This window comes from Zea mays, chromosome 3 (genome assembly GCF_902167145.1).
Source record: "Zea mays cultivar B73 chromosome 3, Zm-B73-REFERENCE-NAM-5.0, whole genome shotgun sequence".
NCBI classification, from domain to species: domain Eukaryota; kingdom Viridiplantae; phylum Streptophyta; class Magnoliopsida; order Poales; family Poaceae; genus Zea; species Zea mays.
The window spans coordinates 111,422,969-111,435,413 of record NC_050098.1 but is presented as its reverse complement, the minus strand read 5'-3'; the positions used below and the strand labels follow the sequence as shown (position 1 = coordinate 111,435,413).

At 37.7% G+C, this 12,445-nt stretch overlaps 2 protein-coding genes across 3 annotated transcripts; both read left to right on the top strand.

Annotated features, from left to right (window-relative positions):
* The first annotated feature begins 3,630 nt into the window (after nt 1-3,630).
* On the top strand, nt 3,631-6,540 carry LOC103652044 (uncharacterized). Its single transcript, XM_035966576.1, has 8 exons — nt 3,631-3,713; nt 3,852-3,982; nt 4,066-4,147; nt 4,660-4,789; nt 4,886-5,037; nt 5,151-5,550; nt 5,642-6,123; nt 6,282-6,540. Exons 1-7 carry the CDS (start codon nt 3,631-3,633, stop codon nt 5,711-5,713), a joined length of 1,050 nt encoding a protein of 349 aa, XP_035822469.1. The 3' UTR covers nt 5,714-6,123; nt 6,282-6,540.
* A 449-nt stretch (nt 6,541-6,989) lies between these two features.
* On the top strand, nt 6,990-8,221 carry LOC118476683 (uncharacterized). 2 transcript variants are annotated; one of them, NM_001398829.1, is made up of 3 exons: nt 6,990-7,205; nt 7,275-7,426; nt 7,761-8,200. In NM_001398829.1, the coding sequence occupies exons 1-3, from the start codon at nt 7,115-7,117 to the stop codon at nt 7,770-7,772; spliced, it is 255 nt and encodes an 84-aa protein (NP_001385758.1). In that variant the 5' UTR covers nt 6,990-7,114; the 3' UTR covers nt 7,773-8,200. The 2 variants fall into 2 exon arrangements, with proteins under 2 accessions (NP_001385758.1, NP_001386000.1); NM_001399071.1 differs by having other exon boundaries at nt 7,275-8,221.
* The last annotated feature ends 4,224 nt before the right edge of the window (nt 8,222-12,445 follow it).

Sequence of the window (12,445 nt, the reverse complement as noted above, 5' to 3'; positions counted from 1 at the left end):
TTCCATGTGAATTAGAAGAAACAACGGTATGTGACATCAAATGTGGCACGATGCTTTCCGAGTTAGTTCAAGTTGCATCATTAATAATATGGGATGAAGCACTAATGACACATAGATTTGCTTTTGAGGCTCTAGACAGGTCCTTCCGTGATATCTTGGCATCTTCATCACCTATAGCTAAGGACTTACCCTTTGGTGGAAAGGTTGTTGTTCTAGGTGGTGATCTTAGACAAACATTGCCTGTGATTGAAGGAGGCAACCGCTCACAAATTGTTAATTCAGCAATAATCAATTCTTCTCTTTGGTCTCATGTACACATCCTACATCTTACACAGAATATGAGACTTCTAATGCCATCATTGTCACAAGAAGAACGACAAGGACTATCTCAATTTAGCAAGTGGATGCTCGATGTTGGAGAAGGAAAAATAGACGCCACATCACAAGAAGGTGAAGACGAGCCAACATGGATAGAGATTCCACAAGAATTGCTCCTAATGCCTCAAGGTGATAAAATCGCTTGTATAGTTCATACAATTTATGAAAAACTCAATGAAAATTATATGAGACTTGAGTATCTAAAGAGTCGTGCCATATTGACTCCAACAAATGATATAGTTGACTCAATAAATGAGTACATTGTCTCTCTTAATCCTGAGGACGCAAGAGAGTATCTAAGTTGTGACAAGATAATCAAAGCACCAAACACTCATGAATCCTATGATCTTTTATATCCTGTTGAATTTTTGAATACATTGAACGGAAACAGCTTTCCACAACATCGAATAATTCTCAAAAAAGGTACACCAGTCATGCTTCTCAGAAATTTGAACCAATCAGAAGGTCTATGCAATGGTACAAGATTGCTCATAACTTCCTTATGTGACAAAGTGATTGAAGGTCAAATTATGACAGGTATTCATAAGTCAAAAAATGTGCTTATTCCTCGTATATCATTAACACTGAAGAATACAAAATGGCCATTTGTTCTTCAGAGACGTCAATACCCTATAAGGGCTGATTTGGTGACCCGGGATCCCGGGAGGATTGAGGGGGAAATTAGTTTATTTCCCCCTCAATCCCCTCCAATCCTCCCGGGATCCCCTTGTCACCAAATCAACCCTAAAGGTATGCTACGCAATGACAATTAACAAAAGTCAGGGGCAAACACTTTCAAATGTTGGTGTATACTTGAAAAAACCTGTTTTCACACATGGACAACTCTATGTTGCCATATCAAGAGTTACATCTAAAAAAGGTCTTTCAATCCTTATTGAAGATGACTCGGGAAAATGCAGTTGTAAGACCCGAAACATAGTGTACAAAGAGGTTTTCGCACGTATTATTGCTGAGCAAAGCTCCGACCAATAGCAAGCTGTGTTTCTAATGTCATATATATATATATATACACAAAAGTTTGTTTACAATCATGTGTATGTATATATAACCATGTGCAGACAGACCATTATATACATGACAGGTATGCTTTGTACTACATACATTATCAATCTCATTATCCACTTTATACAGTGCAAATTTGTATCTGTCACTGTACATTGCCAATAACTTGCTAAGCAATTCTACTTCTCTATGTGCAGATATACCAAGTAACAATGTTATTCACACCTGTGGCAGAATTACATCCTCAATCTACCAATGTTGTCATAAGAGTGCGTGTGATCAGAAAATGGGAATTCCGAGGTGCTACAAATGACGGCCCTCTGCAACACATTAATTTGGTTCTAGCTGATGAACAGGTACTATACTAAGTGTTTCCAAAATTACTTCCATTATTCAAGCCATTTGCACATATACTAATGCTAGCTGACGAGTGTGTATACTAAACTAAATAATCTGCTTTAAAGATAACTACATGAAAACAATATAATTCTTCTATATGTTTTCCATATTGTTTCCAGTATTCAGAGCATTTGCACGTAAACTACAGCTTATACACCTAAACAACATGTTATCCTCGTGGAGAACATTTACATGTTGTTTATTCAAAACATTTTTTAATAAATTAAATGATTGAATAAATTTCTTTATGCATTTAGGCTTTCTTTTCAATGATTGAATAAATAGTTAGATCAAATATTTTTAAACTTAGAACAACATTATCATGACCCACCTTTGTCAACTGCCAGAGCCGCTTCAAAGAACATTTACATGTTGTTTTATACAATAATGTTTTTAAACTTAGAACAACATTATCATCGTTTTATTACTTCGTCGTCTTCTTCAGAACCAGTTAGTTACATATGTTTATCTTGACAATATAGACAACAGCATATGTGGGAAGGCCAGCAAAGATATTTGCCTTGCTTAATAAACTGAAATTTATCCCTTCCCTAAGCACCCAATCTATATCCTGCATGCAGAAACTAGATCCTATTTCTATTGGTGAAAAAATGACTGAAACAAATGTTGGACGTTTGGCCGCTCTACAGATCCCTGATCCCCAAAGTGCATGCTCAGCATCAACTTAAATCACTACAGAAAATCCTATTCTAGATTAGTTGATCTATAAGACAATCCACATCATACAGTAGCTTTTGTTTAAAATTATTGTATCAACACAAAAATGATGTCTTGAATCAAAACTAACTTGGAGAGCAATAAACTTTCTATTCAAATTTTGGGAGTTTTGCAGAATATAAACCAACCAGTTGGGAAATACAAGCATACCATAGTCTTGTTTATAAGGTTGACATAGATTGTGTATATCTGCAGGGCATATTATATCCTTCAACCCAATTGTATTTTTTTAAAAAAAATGAGAACTGCATACCATATACCATGTACTTCAATGGCTGTTTTTGCAGTAATATGTCAGCACTTGGTGCGCACCCCTAGTACTTGATTTGCACGCTTCAGTTTGCTTTCAGTACCGGTACCACAAGTAGTTCCTCTCATTGACTTTGTATCTTTATTTTACCATCAAGTATATATCCTAATAGCCAATTTTGTAGTAACTATTAGCTAGCACGATCCCTAGTATTATCTTCTACATGTAATTTGGGTTCACTATAGAATTTAAGTACCAAATCACTTCAGATAAAACCTCATATTATTATTCATACATATGATGTCACTTACATCTCTCATAGTCTTCTCCCTAGATTTTGGCCACTTTCTCATTGATTTTATAAATAATTAAATTCGATGTGTTTCAAGATAAGTAGCCACAATACTTACTTGACATACAATGTCATGTCATCTATACTTATTATCTTACTATGATGACAGGGTACGTCCATCCACGCTGAGATTGCAGCGGCTCTGGCAGTTGACAAAGGCTCACTGATAGAAATTGAAAAAGTATATGAGCTCAAACGCTTTCGGGTCACGCCTTCCAGAAACTATTTCAAACCTGTTGACAATAACTTCATGATACAATTCACTCTGTACACTCAAGCCAAAGTAGTCAAAGATCCACCACAAATGTTTCCAAGATATATCTACAAGCTCACATCCTTTGAAAACATCGAAGATAACATTGACAATAGAACTTACTTGATTGGTAAGAAACATTTTGATAAATTATAGTACACTCACTTAGGTTACAAGGATATACACATCATTTACAAATGAATAATTTACTTCTCCAATAATATAGATGTCCTTGGAATGTTGACACAAATTGATCCTCCACATCTAATTGGCTACAACAACTCAACCATCATCAGAGACATCTACATCAAGAATGCAAGGTATAAAATTCTCCTTTATGTATTACTGCTACAATCTTGCCATATAAAACGCATGACAAGTACTACAAAATGTTTACACAACTAATCCTTATATCAGATTGTGTATTCATACTAGCTATATTGTTCTTATTTCTTCAGTGACATGTCTCTAAAAATTACTCTTTGGGGAAATCAAGCATCAAACTTTTCTATCAGTGATGTTTACAATCAAAGCAGCAACCAACCTATTGTCATACTGCTTGTTGGATTTCTTGCTAAACGATTCAAAGGTTATGATCCAAGCTTTTCAAAAAAAACATTTGAATTATTTATTCCAACAAATATGATAACACATAATCTACATGTAATGTAGGTCAACCATACCTAAGTGGTACTACAGCAAGTTCATGGTACTTCAATCCTGGAATTCCTGAGGCGCAGACCTACTACAACAGGTAAAACGAAATAAAATTTGAATACAATTCCTTCAAACACTCACTATTTTTTATATCACATTTCAAATATGCTCCTATCTAATCTTATGCCCACAATTATCTAACAGTTTATTAAGCTACAATATACTAAGCTACCAGTAGTAATATTTAAAATGAAATTGTACATAAACCTTGTTTTTACCATTACCTCTTTATATATTACATTCAGACCAATTTGGTCTCTCTCTTTAGAAAATATTCAATACTTACATTTATTTATTAACTAAAACTAAACAAGACTTTCATTTCTTTTGCTCTATCAAAAAAATCAAAGACAGTGCAAAACAAAAATCGTCGATGCCTAGAATCAGTATCTACAAAAAAGAATTGTTTTTTGAATAGTGTTATATTTGCTTGTATTTCTTATCACTCTTTCACTTATAAAAAGATGATAATATAAAACATAAAAGGAACTTTAAAAAAATATACTAGAACTAAGTCTTATTTGATCATGGTTGTGACATCAATTGAAGGTTGCAAAACAATGACCTCCAACTAATACAACCCACAGCAGCCAAAGAAGAAATCCAGGTTTCTCAACCACCAAATTTGGAACACAAGACTGTTGAAGAGCTGCTCGACATAGATCCAGACATGTTTCCCGTATTCATTACTAAATCTTCCTATATTTCACTTATCTAACACATCTACGATATGTTTGTCTGACTTGGTACATCTTTTTTCTCTTTTATACTGCAGCCAGAAGGCTACAGATGCACTGTTACTATCTCACGCATTGTGCAAAACAGCAAATGGTGGTACCCATCTTGCTCCAGGTGCCACAAATCTTCATCTCAAACTTCAACTGGATATCACTGCACATCATGTGGCTGCACAGATATTAACTTTAGGTAAATCTTAGCACACACACTTGATTTACTACCATTTATTTCATCTTGATAAAATCTTATCTTTACTACAAACTTAATTGCTGCTTCGAAATACTCATATTTTCCATTGACAGATACAAGCTCAGCTTCATTGCTACTGATGGGACATGTGAAGCAGAGTTCTTTTGTTTTGATAGCATAGCCAGAAAAATAGTAGGAAAACCTTGTGACAACCTTGTTACAGCAGTTACAACTTCTCAGGGTCCCCCAGCAGCCCTAGCCGCTATTGTGTGTCTGAAATTTACCCTTGCAGTTGCCATCAATATGTCAGCCTACTCAGTCACAAATAGAGTCTTCTCTATTCTGTCTATTTTAACAAATCATGGAAGACAATCCTTCATACCATCTAACATGCCTAGCCATCCTCAACAAGAGTTGCATACACAAGATGAAATACCTAGCCTTCCGACCACACAAGACTCTCCAGCAACATCAATGGCAAAACTATCTACCTGTAGCAACGAAAAAAACGAGGTACGAAACTTCTTATTTTTCTTGCCATGTACAGCCTATTATAAACATATCATTCCTTCATGCATACAACTTAATGAAGTCTATTCAACAGGCACGACGCGTTCTAATATATTCAGATATGCCGCATGACACAGAGGTACCTTTAGTACTGCTAAATACTTAATTTCCATGCACTCACAAAGGTACATATCTATTGCATTTTAATACCAGATATAAATTGATACAAACAATACCCACAGAATAAATAAACTAAGACAAAATGAACTTCCACTTTGTCATAGCAAACTACATTCATATATTTTATGCACTTAATCACATGGTGATGACCAGCACATAAGTGAAGTCAACAACCAAGAGTTATCGTCACCACCGAAAAGGTATGTATTACAAAGATAGTTGAACATAATAGCAGTACCAACGACGACCTTCTTTTAAATGATACATCTTATTTTCCACGCTAATACAACATTCATAATATTATACAGGATAAAACATAGCCACACTAACAAAGGCGCACCAGATCTTACAGACCCAAAAAAGAAAAGCTCCTAGATCATCATCAAGTTCATGGAGGTATAACACCATGTGCAAACCTTATTCATACACCACAAATATACTTATACACAGTCAACATAATGTATTCCACTCACCCTTTTACACAGCAACATTAGCAAACTATTCGGAAAAAAACTTCCAACAACTCTAATATTTTTTCCCTCCTTCCTACACAGGTATTTGCTTTTGCGCACCTATCAAGAGCAACCATCACTTTTGGACCATGAATGCTTCCCTGTACATATGAACCTACTGGTAGACTATTTATGGATCTGTACATATTGACTTAACACCTGCAAGCACACTATTGCTAAGTGTTGATGTATGGTGGTTGAATACTACTTAGTATGTATTGTACTCTAAATGCACTCTACAACTGGTATCAACTATTAAGGATGAACAACGTTATCTATTTATATTTTAGTTCCTTGCCTACGTATTATATAGTCATATCATGTTTAAATTTATTTTATGTACCTGGTTGCTCACACCAAACACTTAACCCATATGTGGTCACACGCGCATGGGCGCGCGGTAAACACTAGTTTCTTTATTATTAAAGCTGGACGGAAACGGTGCCTATAAGGCTATCCACGTCAGCCCAAATATTTCCAGGCCTTAGATTTCCAATCAACGACCACGATACAATCTTGTGTCCATGTAATTTCATTCATCACTACGCTCCTTCGTTCTCTACGTCTCGATCCTTCCGGTCGATACTTTTCAGCTCCATGCGACACGATGCTTCTAGACTAAAATCGGTTGTTTCCTCCACACGATCGACGGTCACGATTTGGCATCGGTGGACCACCCGACTCTTCTAGACGAATGCGAACGAACGAGTAAAAAACAATCTGAGGTCCCAGTCAAGCTGACGAGTCCTGCAGCCCCACAACACAAGCTGAGAGAGGCCACCGCTCTGGTAGACGAGATCAGGACGCCGGAGAAGCCTGCAAAGGAGCCAGCACCGGCCGCGAAGCAGATCACGGCGCCGGATAAGCCAGAGGAGATGCTGAGAGCTCAGCATATGCTGACCACTCTGGTGGACGAGGTCCGGCCACTGGAGAAGCCAGAGGAGACGCCGAAGAACACCTCCGCAGGTCAGCCTGCCCTGTTGCGGTATCGCCCTGTCAGTCTTCGTCCTCCCTTGACTGACCGTCGCCGCTCAGGATGTTCAACTCCATCCTACCCCGCCAAGAATGTTGATGCCGAGCGCTCCGCCTGTTCCGCTCCCGCGCCGCCAACGAGCACCGCCGAGCTCCTCCCTGGCGCCACGTCCCGACAGACATCGGCGCCGAGCGGCTGGCTCCACCGTGCCGAGGTGCTCCCCCATGCCCCTACCCCCTAGGCCAAGCGGTTGAGCTCCGCCTCGCTCCTAGCGTTCGTATCTAGACCGTGTGGACTCTTCTGTCCTAATCTACTAACGATATTTTTACAAAACATTCTTTGCTTCTCTACGCATTCGGGCCTGTCATCTACAGATAGTAGCATCTTCCTATAGTAATATTTAATCATAAAAAATAATTAATGAACTCTTCAGCATTGTGGTTTAGGTCAATATATCAAACAAGATAAATCCTATATAATAGCATCACGTTCCATCACCATATTAAACTAACAATTTTATTTTTTTATCATCATGTGACATTACCCAGTTGACCAAATAGGTCTGTCGGAAAGAGGAGCATTTGCTGCTTCTTGGCTTGCAAAAGGCATCCTGACCTACATCCACCCAGCATAAAAACGTGTATTGGTCATATCATCGAGCAAATAGGTGATACGATGCTTTATGTCTTATTCTTACATGCATCTGAGTCTTATGGTTTCTTCAGTTTTCTTCTTTCTTTATTTCTTAATGTTTTTTTGTGAAGTTACGTCCAAAAATTGACAGAAGGAATAGCTCATACACACTTGATAATACACTTTCTTCTTTTTATCAGCATACTTTTCAGTCCATTCTAAGTTCTAACGTTGTCACTTTCCAAATTCTGTTGTCACTTATAAAACTTGCACGTTGATATTTGATTTAGTATCAGTACAATTTATATGGAGGCATATATTTAGATGAAACTTGATATTTGATTTTGTATCGGTACAATTTATATGGAGGCATATGTTTAGATGAAACTTGCTGAAGCATTGTTCAATATTCATCACAACTTCAGGAATAATAACAACGACACCATGTGGACCATTACTTCGATTTTGGCAAATCTGGTTTCAAAACATTCGAGCTAAACAACACTAAGGACAATAGTTCATACAACCTCATGAAAGAATAATGCCAACATAGAGGTGCACAACATATGTCATACTTTCAATTTTTCATTGTCCTAAAAACACAGCAATATGTGCCATCTAATACTCATGATACGAAGGTCAGTGGAAGACAATGAATTTGTAGCAAGCTTCTAAGAAATAGTACACAGAGGCGATGAATACATTTAGTTCTATGTCTCAAGCACTACATGTCAACCTTTTTACTAATACATTTTTTATAGCAGGCAAATCTAGCTTGCTTTTGTATGATAGATCACTAGGTCAGTAAAGACAAATTAAGCATTATATGCCAGAACATCTACCTGTATAGAAATACCTTCCTTTATGCAAAGGAACACTAAAATCATACCACATATAATTACTTATAAAAATCACTTATAAATGTTTTTAACCACGACGCCGCACGCGCGCAGGGCGCGCGTCAGCTACTAGTACGAATACGATGGGGAATGGAAATCGGCAAATGCATGCATGGTAGATAGCGATGGGGAGGGAAATCCCACAGGGAATCGGCAGCGGTGCCCGTGCGGCTGGGCTGGTTTCTTGGATGCCCGCTGTGCTTTCGAAGAACCACAATGGGCCTGGATAAGTCCAAGCGAAGCCCACGAAAGAAGAACCTCTCAGCTCATGAGACAGCTACAGCCTGGTTGTATACATCCTTATCCTTGCTAATACTAGCATATATAGGTCCGGTTTGGCACAATGCTGCTTGTTGGAAAAATAGCTTGTATGAGAAGTTGGTAAAAATCAGCTTATGCTTATTAGCTGTTTTTAGTTTATTCTGAGAAGCAGCTAAACTGATAAACTGCTGCATAAGCTACCTGTTTAACACAGTTTATATCTAAATCTGTGAAGAAGCTGAAAATAAGTTTGACAAATAGGACCATAGTCCATACTAACGCTACGATTCCAAGGAAACAAGGAAAGAGGTCGACATTGGAGGCGGCGTGAGGAAAAGGGTTCACGGCAGCGGCGCAGGTGAGGGGGGAGTGGGTTGTGGTGGTGGGGAGAGCGGGGGGAGGAGGATGCAGGGGGCGGTGGTTCGTGTGTGAGAAAAAAGGGAGAAAGACGAGGGACGATCGAAATAATATTATTTATTGGATTTAAGTGAGTAAAAGAGAGTAAGTTATTCAGCGATCCAAACCATTGGGTTTATGGTGTGTTAAGTCTAAGTGCAATTTTTGGTGGATTTAGTGGAAGTTATGGGTGTGGGAGTAATTTGGTTGGGTAGGTTTTGCAAAGTATAAACTGGTAGATTATATAATAGTATAGATAAAGGAGGAATTCCGTCCTGCATCGTCACTCTCTCCCACACGCGTGCGTAACGAGCGTTCCCCACGCTTATGCAGCTGCCAGGATTCAAAACGTTGTCTCTAGAAAGGTAACAATCGCCTTTAACCACTACTAACGTTGAGCTTTCAGTCTACTAGGGTAATTCATTTTTTTTTAATTTCAGGTTCTGGAAATGAGAACCAAATTTTTTAAAATATTTTTTGTAATCGAACCAAAATAGACCTATAATTTTGGTTCGATCTATTTGGTCCACCGAATACACCAAATAGCAGAGAGACTAGTGTCTTTTGTTAAAATATAAACAATGAATAATTATATATAAGTACCTTTTTACAACAATGACTATAAAAAATAGCATATATATATATATATACTATCATTAAAATGTCATCATAATTTTTAGCTAATAGGTTCATAAATCACATAATAATATCATCACGTACTAAGAACTTTTTTATATTTCAGGTTATTCGGTCTATTTAGGTTTTAAAGGCTAGAAACCGAACCATAACCTGTACCCGAAATATAGTATATACAGGATTCGAACCGAACCGAAAAAAACGAATTGATCCATAAGGGTCCGAGTTTAGTTTTCGGTTTTAAAATGCCTAGTTTAACCACTACAACTCACGTTGGTTTATATTGTACAAAGAAAACGTAGCGATTTATGGAGCTAGTACTAATATACGATCACGCGTGCTATATTTAGTTCTCCCTTAAATTGTTTAACCGCAAAAAAACTTTTAAAAGATTATATAAATTCATGGTTAGGGAAGTGATATTTTTTCTATCATTTAGTTTTTCTATAGACGTTCTTAGACGAAATTTAAAGTTCTTTAACAAAGATCACGCTCAAAGTTAAGTTTAAATTTGAAGTTGAGTTCTTAATCATTCCAAACAAGCCATGTGATTTTAAATGAAAATTAAAATTGAAACTTCATTGAGTGACGTATTTGGAGGTTCGTGTGTACTTTCTTCGGAATCGACAAGAAAACAATCTCCCAAATACAATCCATAGAGATAAAAAAAATTGTAGAAGCAAGTTGTTAGGATTACTGTAATTGTAGTTGTAATCCATAAAGATAAAATATTGTATAAGCAATAGAAGTTGATACGGATTAAAGCCTTTATTACACCTTTATTACATATAGAAAACAATATCATATAGAAATTCCGTACAAAAATATCAGAGGATTACTGTAACTCGTGATACAGAAAACAATATCACACCTTTATTACATATAGAAATTACGTACAAAAATAGCTAAGTAAAATACATCATATGACGACAATGATCCTCTGCAACCATAGTTGAATGGAGATAATGACCTAGACCTCTCCGAACTCATCGTATCATCCTTCATGCTCCTCACATTGCGATACATGTCCTTAACCTGGTGTGATTATAGCAAGAGTGAGCTCACATACGTTCATCGCTCAACAAATGTGGGGAATAATGTGCATGAGCTCACTTACGGTGGGGCTCATGTATAGTGTATGGCTTACCAAGGAAAATGGATAAGGCCGAGCATTGCTTTTAATAAGTTGGTCAAAATTGTATAACAATTATTGAGTATAAGTGTATACCAACCCAATTAAATAATTGATCACAATTAATAATAAATCCCACAATATAATGCAATTGACAGGTTAAGTTTAATTCCATAAATTACTAATGTGAGGGTCCGAGCCGCTCTTGACCGTGATCACGACTGATATACCAGTTTTGCACTCTATAGAGGTTGCACATCTTTACCCACTATGGAGCCTCGTCTCCTTTTGCAGAGGTCATGTTTACCCATTTTCCAGGGGTCTAGAATTCCCATGCATCTCTACCGTGGATAGCGGGTTAATTTGCGCAAAGGCCAAGGTCGCACTACGAAGGGGTATGGTTAAGTCCTGACCTCCCGATCGAAACTCAACGGCTCGTATTAGATCTGTTCCTATCCAAACCGGTACACGACTAGAGCCTTTGATCAATCGATCCGCGGTCTAGATTCTATATGCACAAAGGGGTACGCCAGATCAAAACATGACCACTCATCTGCGAATTGACGGTTCCGATTTATTATAACGAAGAGGTATACACGCGATCTGATCTCAATCATCCGCTAGTCGATCGACGACCAGTGTGCATCGTCCTCTTTGCGATCAATCCCGCGGCGGCAACTCGCCGGAACAACTCATTGACGCTTTCTAGTGCCCAAAATCATGATCTAATAGGTGCTACACGTAGAGAGCTAAGAGGCAAAGCTGTGAAGATGATTCTCACTGGTCCATGGAACAGTGACAGCTCGGACGATGGTGCACTATGGATTCCGGGATGAAGCTGGTTGTCGGCAAGAAATTCTTGTAGGCCTGCAGCTTCACCTGTCGAATTGAGGGATGCTGAAGCCTCCACACGTGCTCGCACATCTCCTTGTCCTCCTTTTGAAGCCGAACGACGCCGAGAGTGTGGGGGTGTCATTGGCGGCATAGTGGCAGCTCTCTTCCTTCTCGCTTCCTCTCTTTGGAGACGGCGCACCCTTTCCAATATGCTGCACACATATATTGTTCATTTTAAATGTGAATTCAATCAAAAGTTTTCTTTAAAACTCAATAATCATTACTTATTTGTTTTAGTAGGAATAATCTTTGTTATAATAGAATTTAATTTGAAACTTTTAGAGGGTATTTATAAGTGCATTATTCAATAATTGAACTTATACAAGGATCTTACTGATATGATGTTACCGTCTTTAGAAGAAGTGATTATTCACTAGCTTTT

Coding starts and splice junctions, on each gene's coding strand:
- LOC103652044 (XM_035966576.1), top strand. CDS start 3,631: ATGTTGACACAAATTGATCCTCCACATCTAATTGGCTACAACAACTCA. Junction 3,714..3,851: donor ATCTACATCAAGAATGCAAG/GTATAAAATTCT, acceptor TTATTTCTTCAG/TGACATGTCTCTAAAAATTA. Junction 3,983..4,065: donor TCTTGCTAAACGATTCAAAG/GTTATGATCCAA, acceptor CATGTAATGTAG/GTCAACCATACCTAAGTGGT.
- LOC118476683 (NM_001399071.1), top strand. CDS start 7,115: ATGCTGAGAGCTCAGCATATGCTGACCACTCTGGTGGACGAGGTCCGG. Junction 7,206..7,274: donor GCCGAAGAACACCTCCGCAG/GTCAGCCTGCCC, acceptor GTCGCCGCTCAG/GATGTTCAACTCCATCCTAC.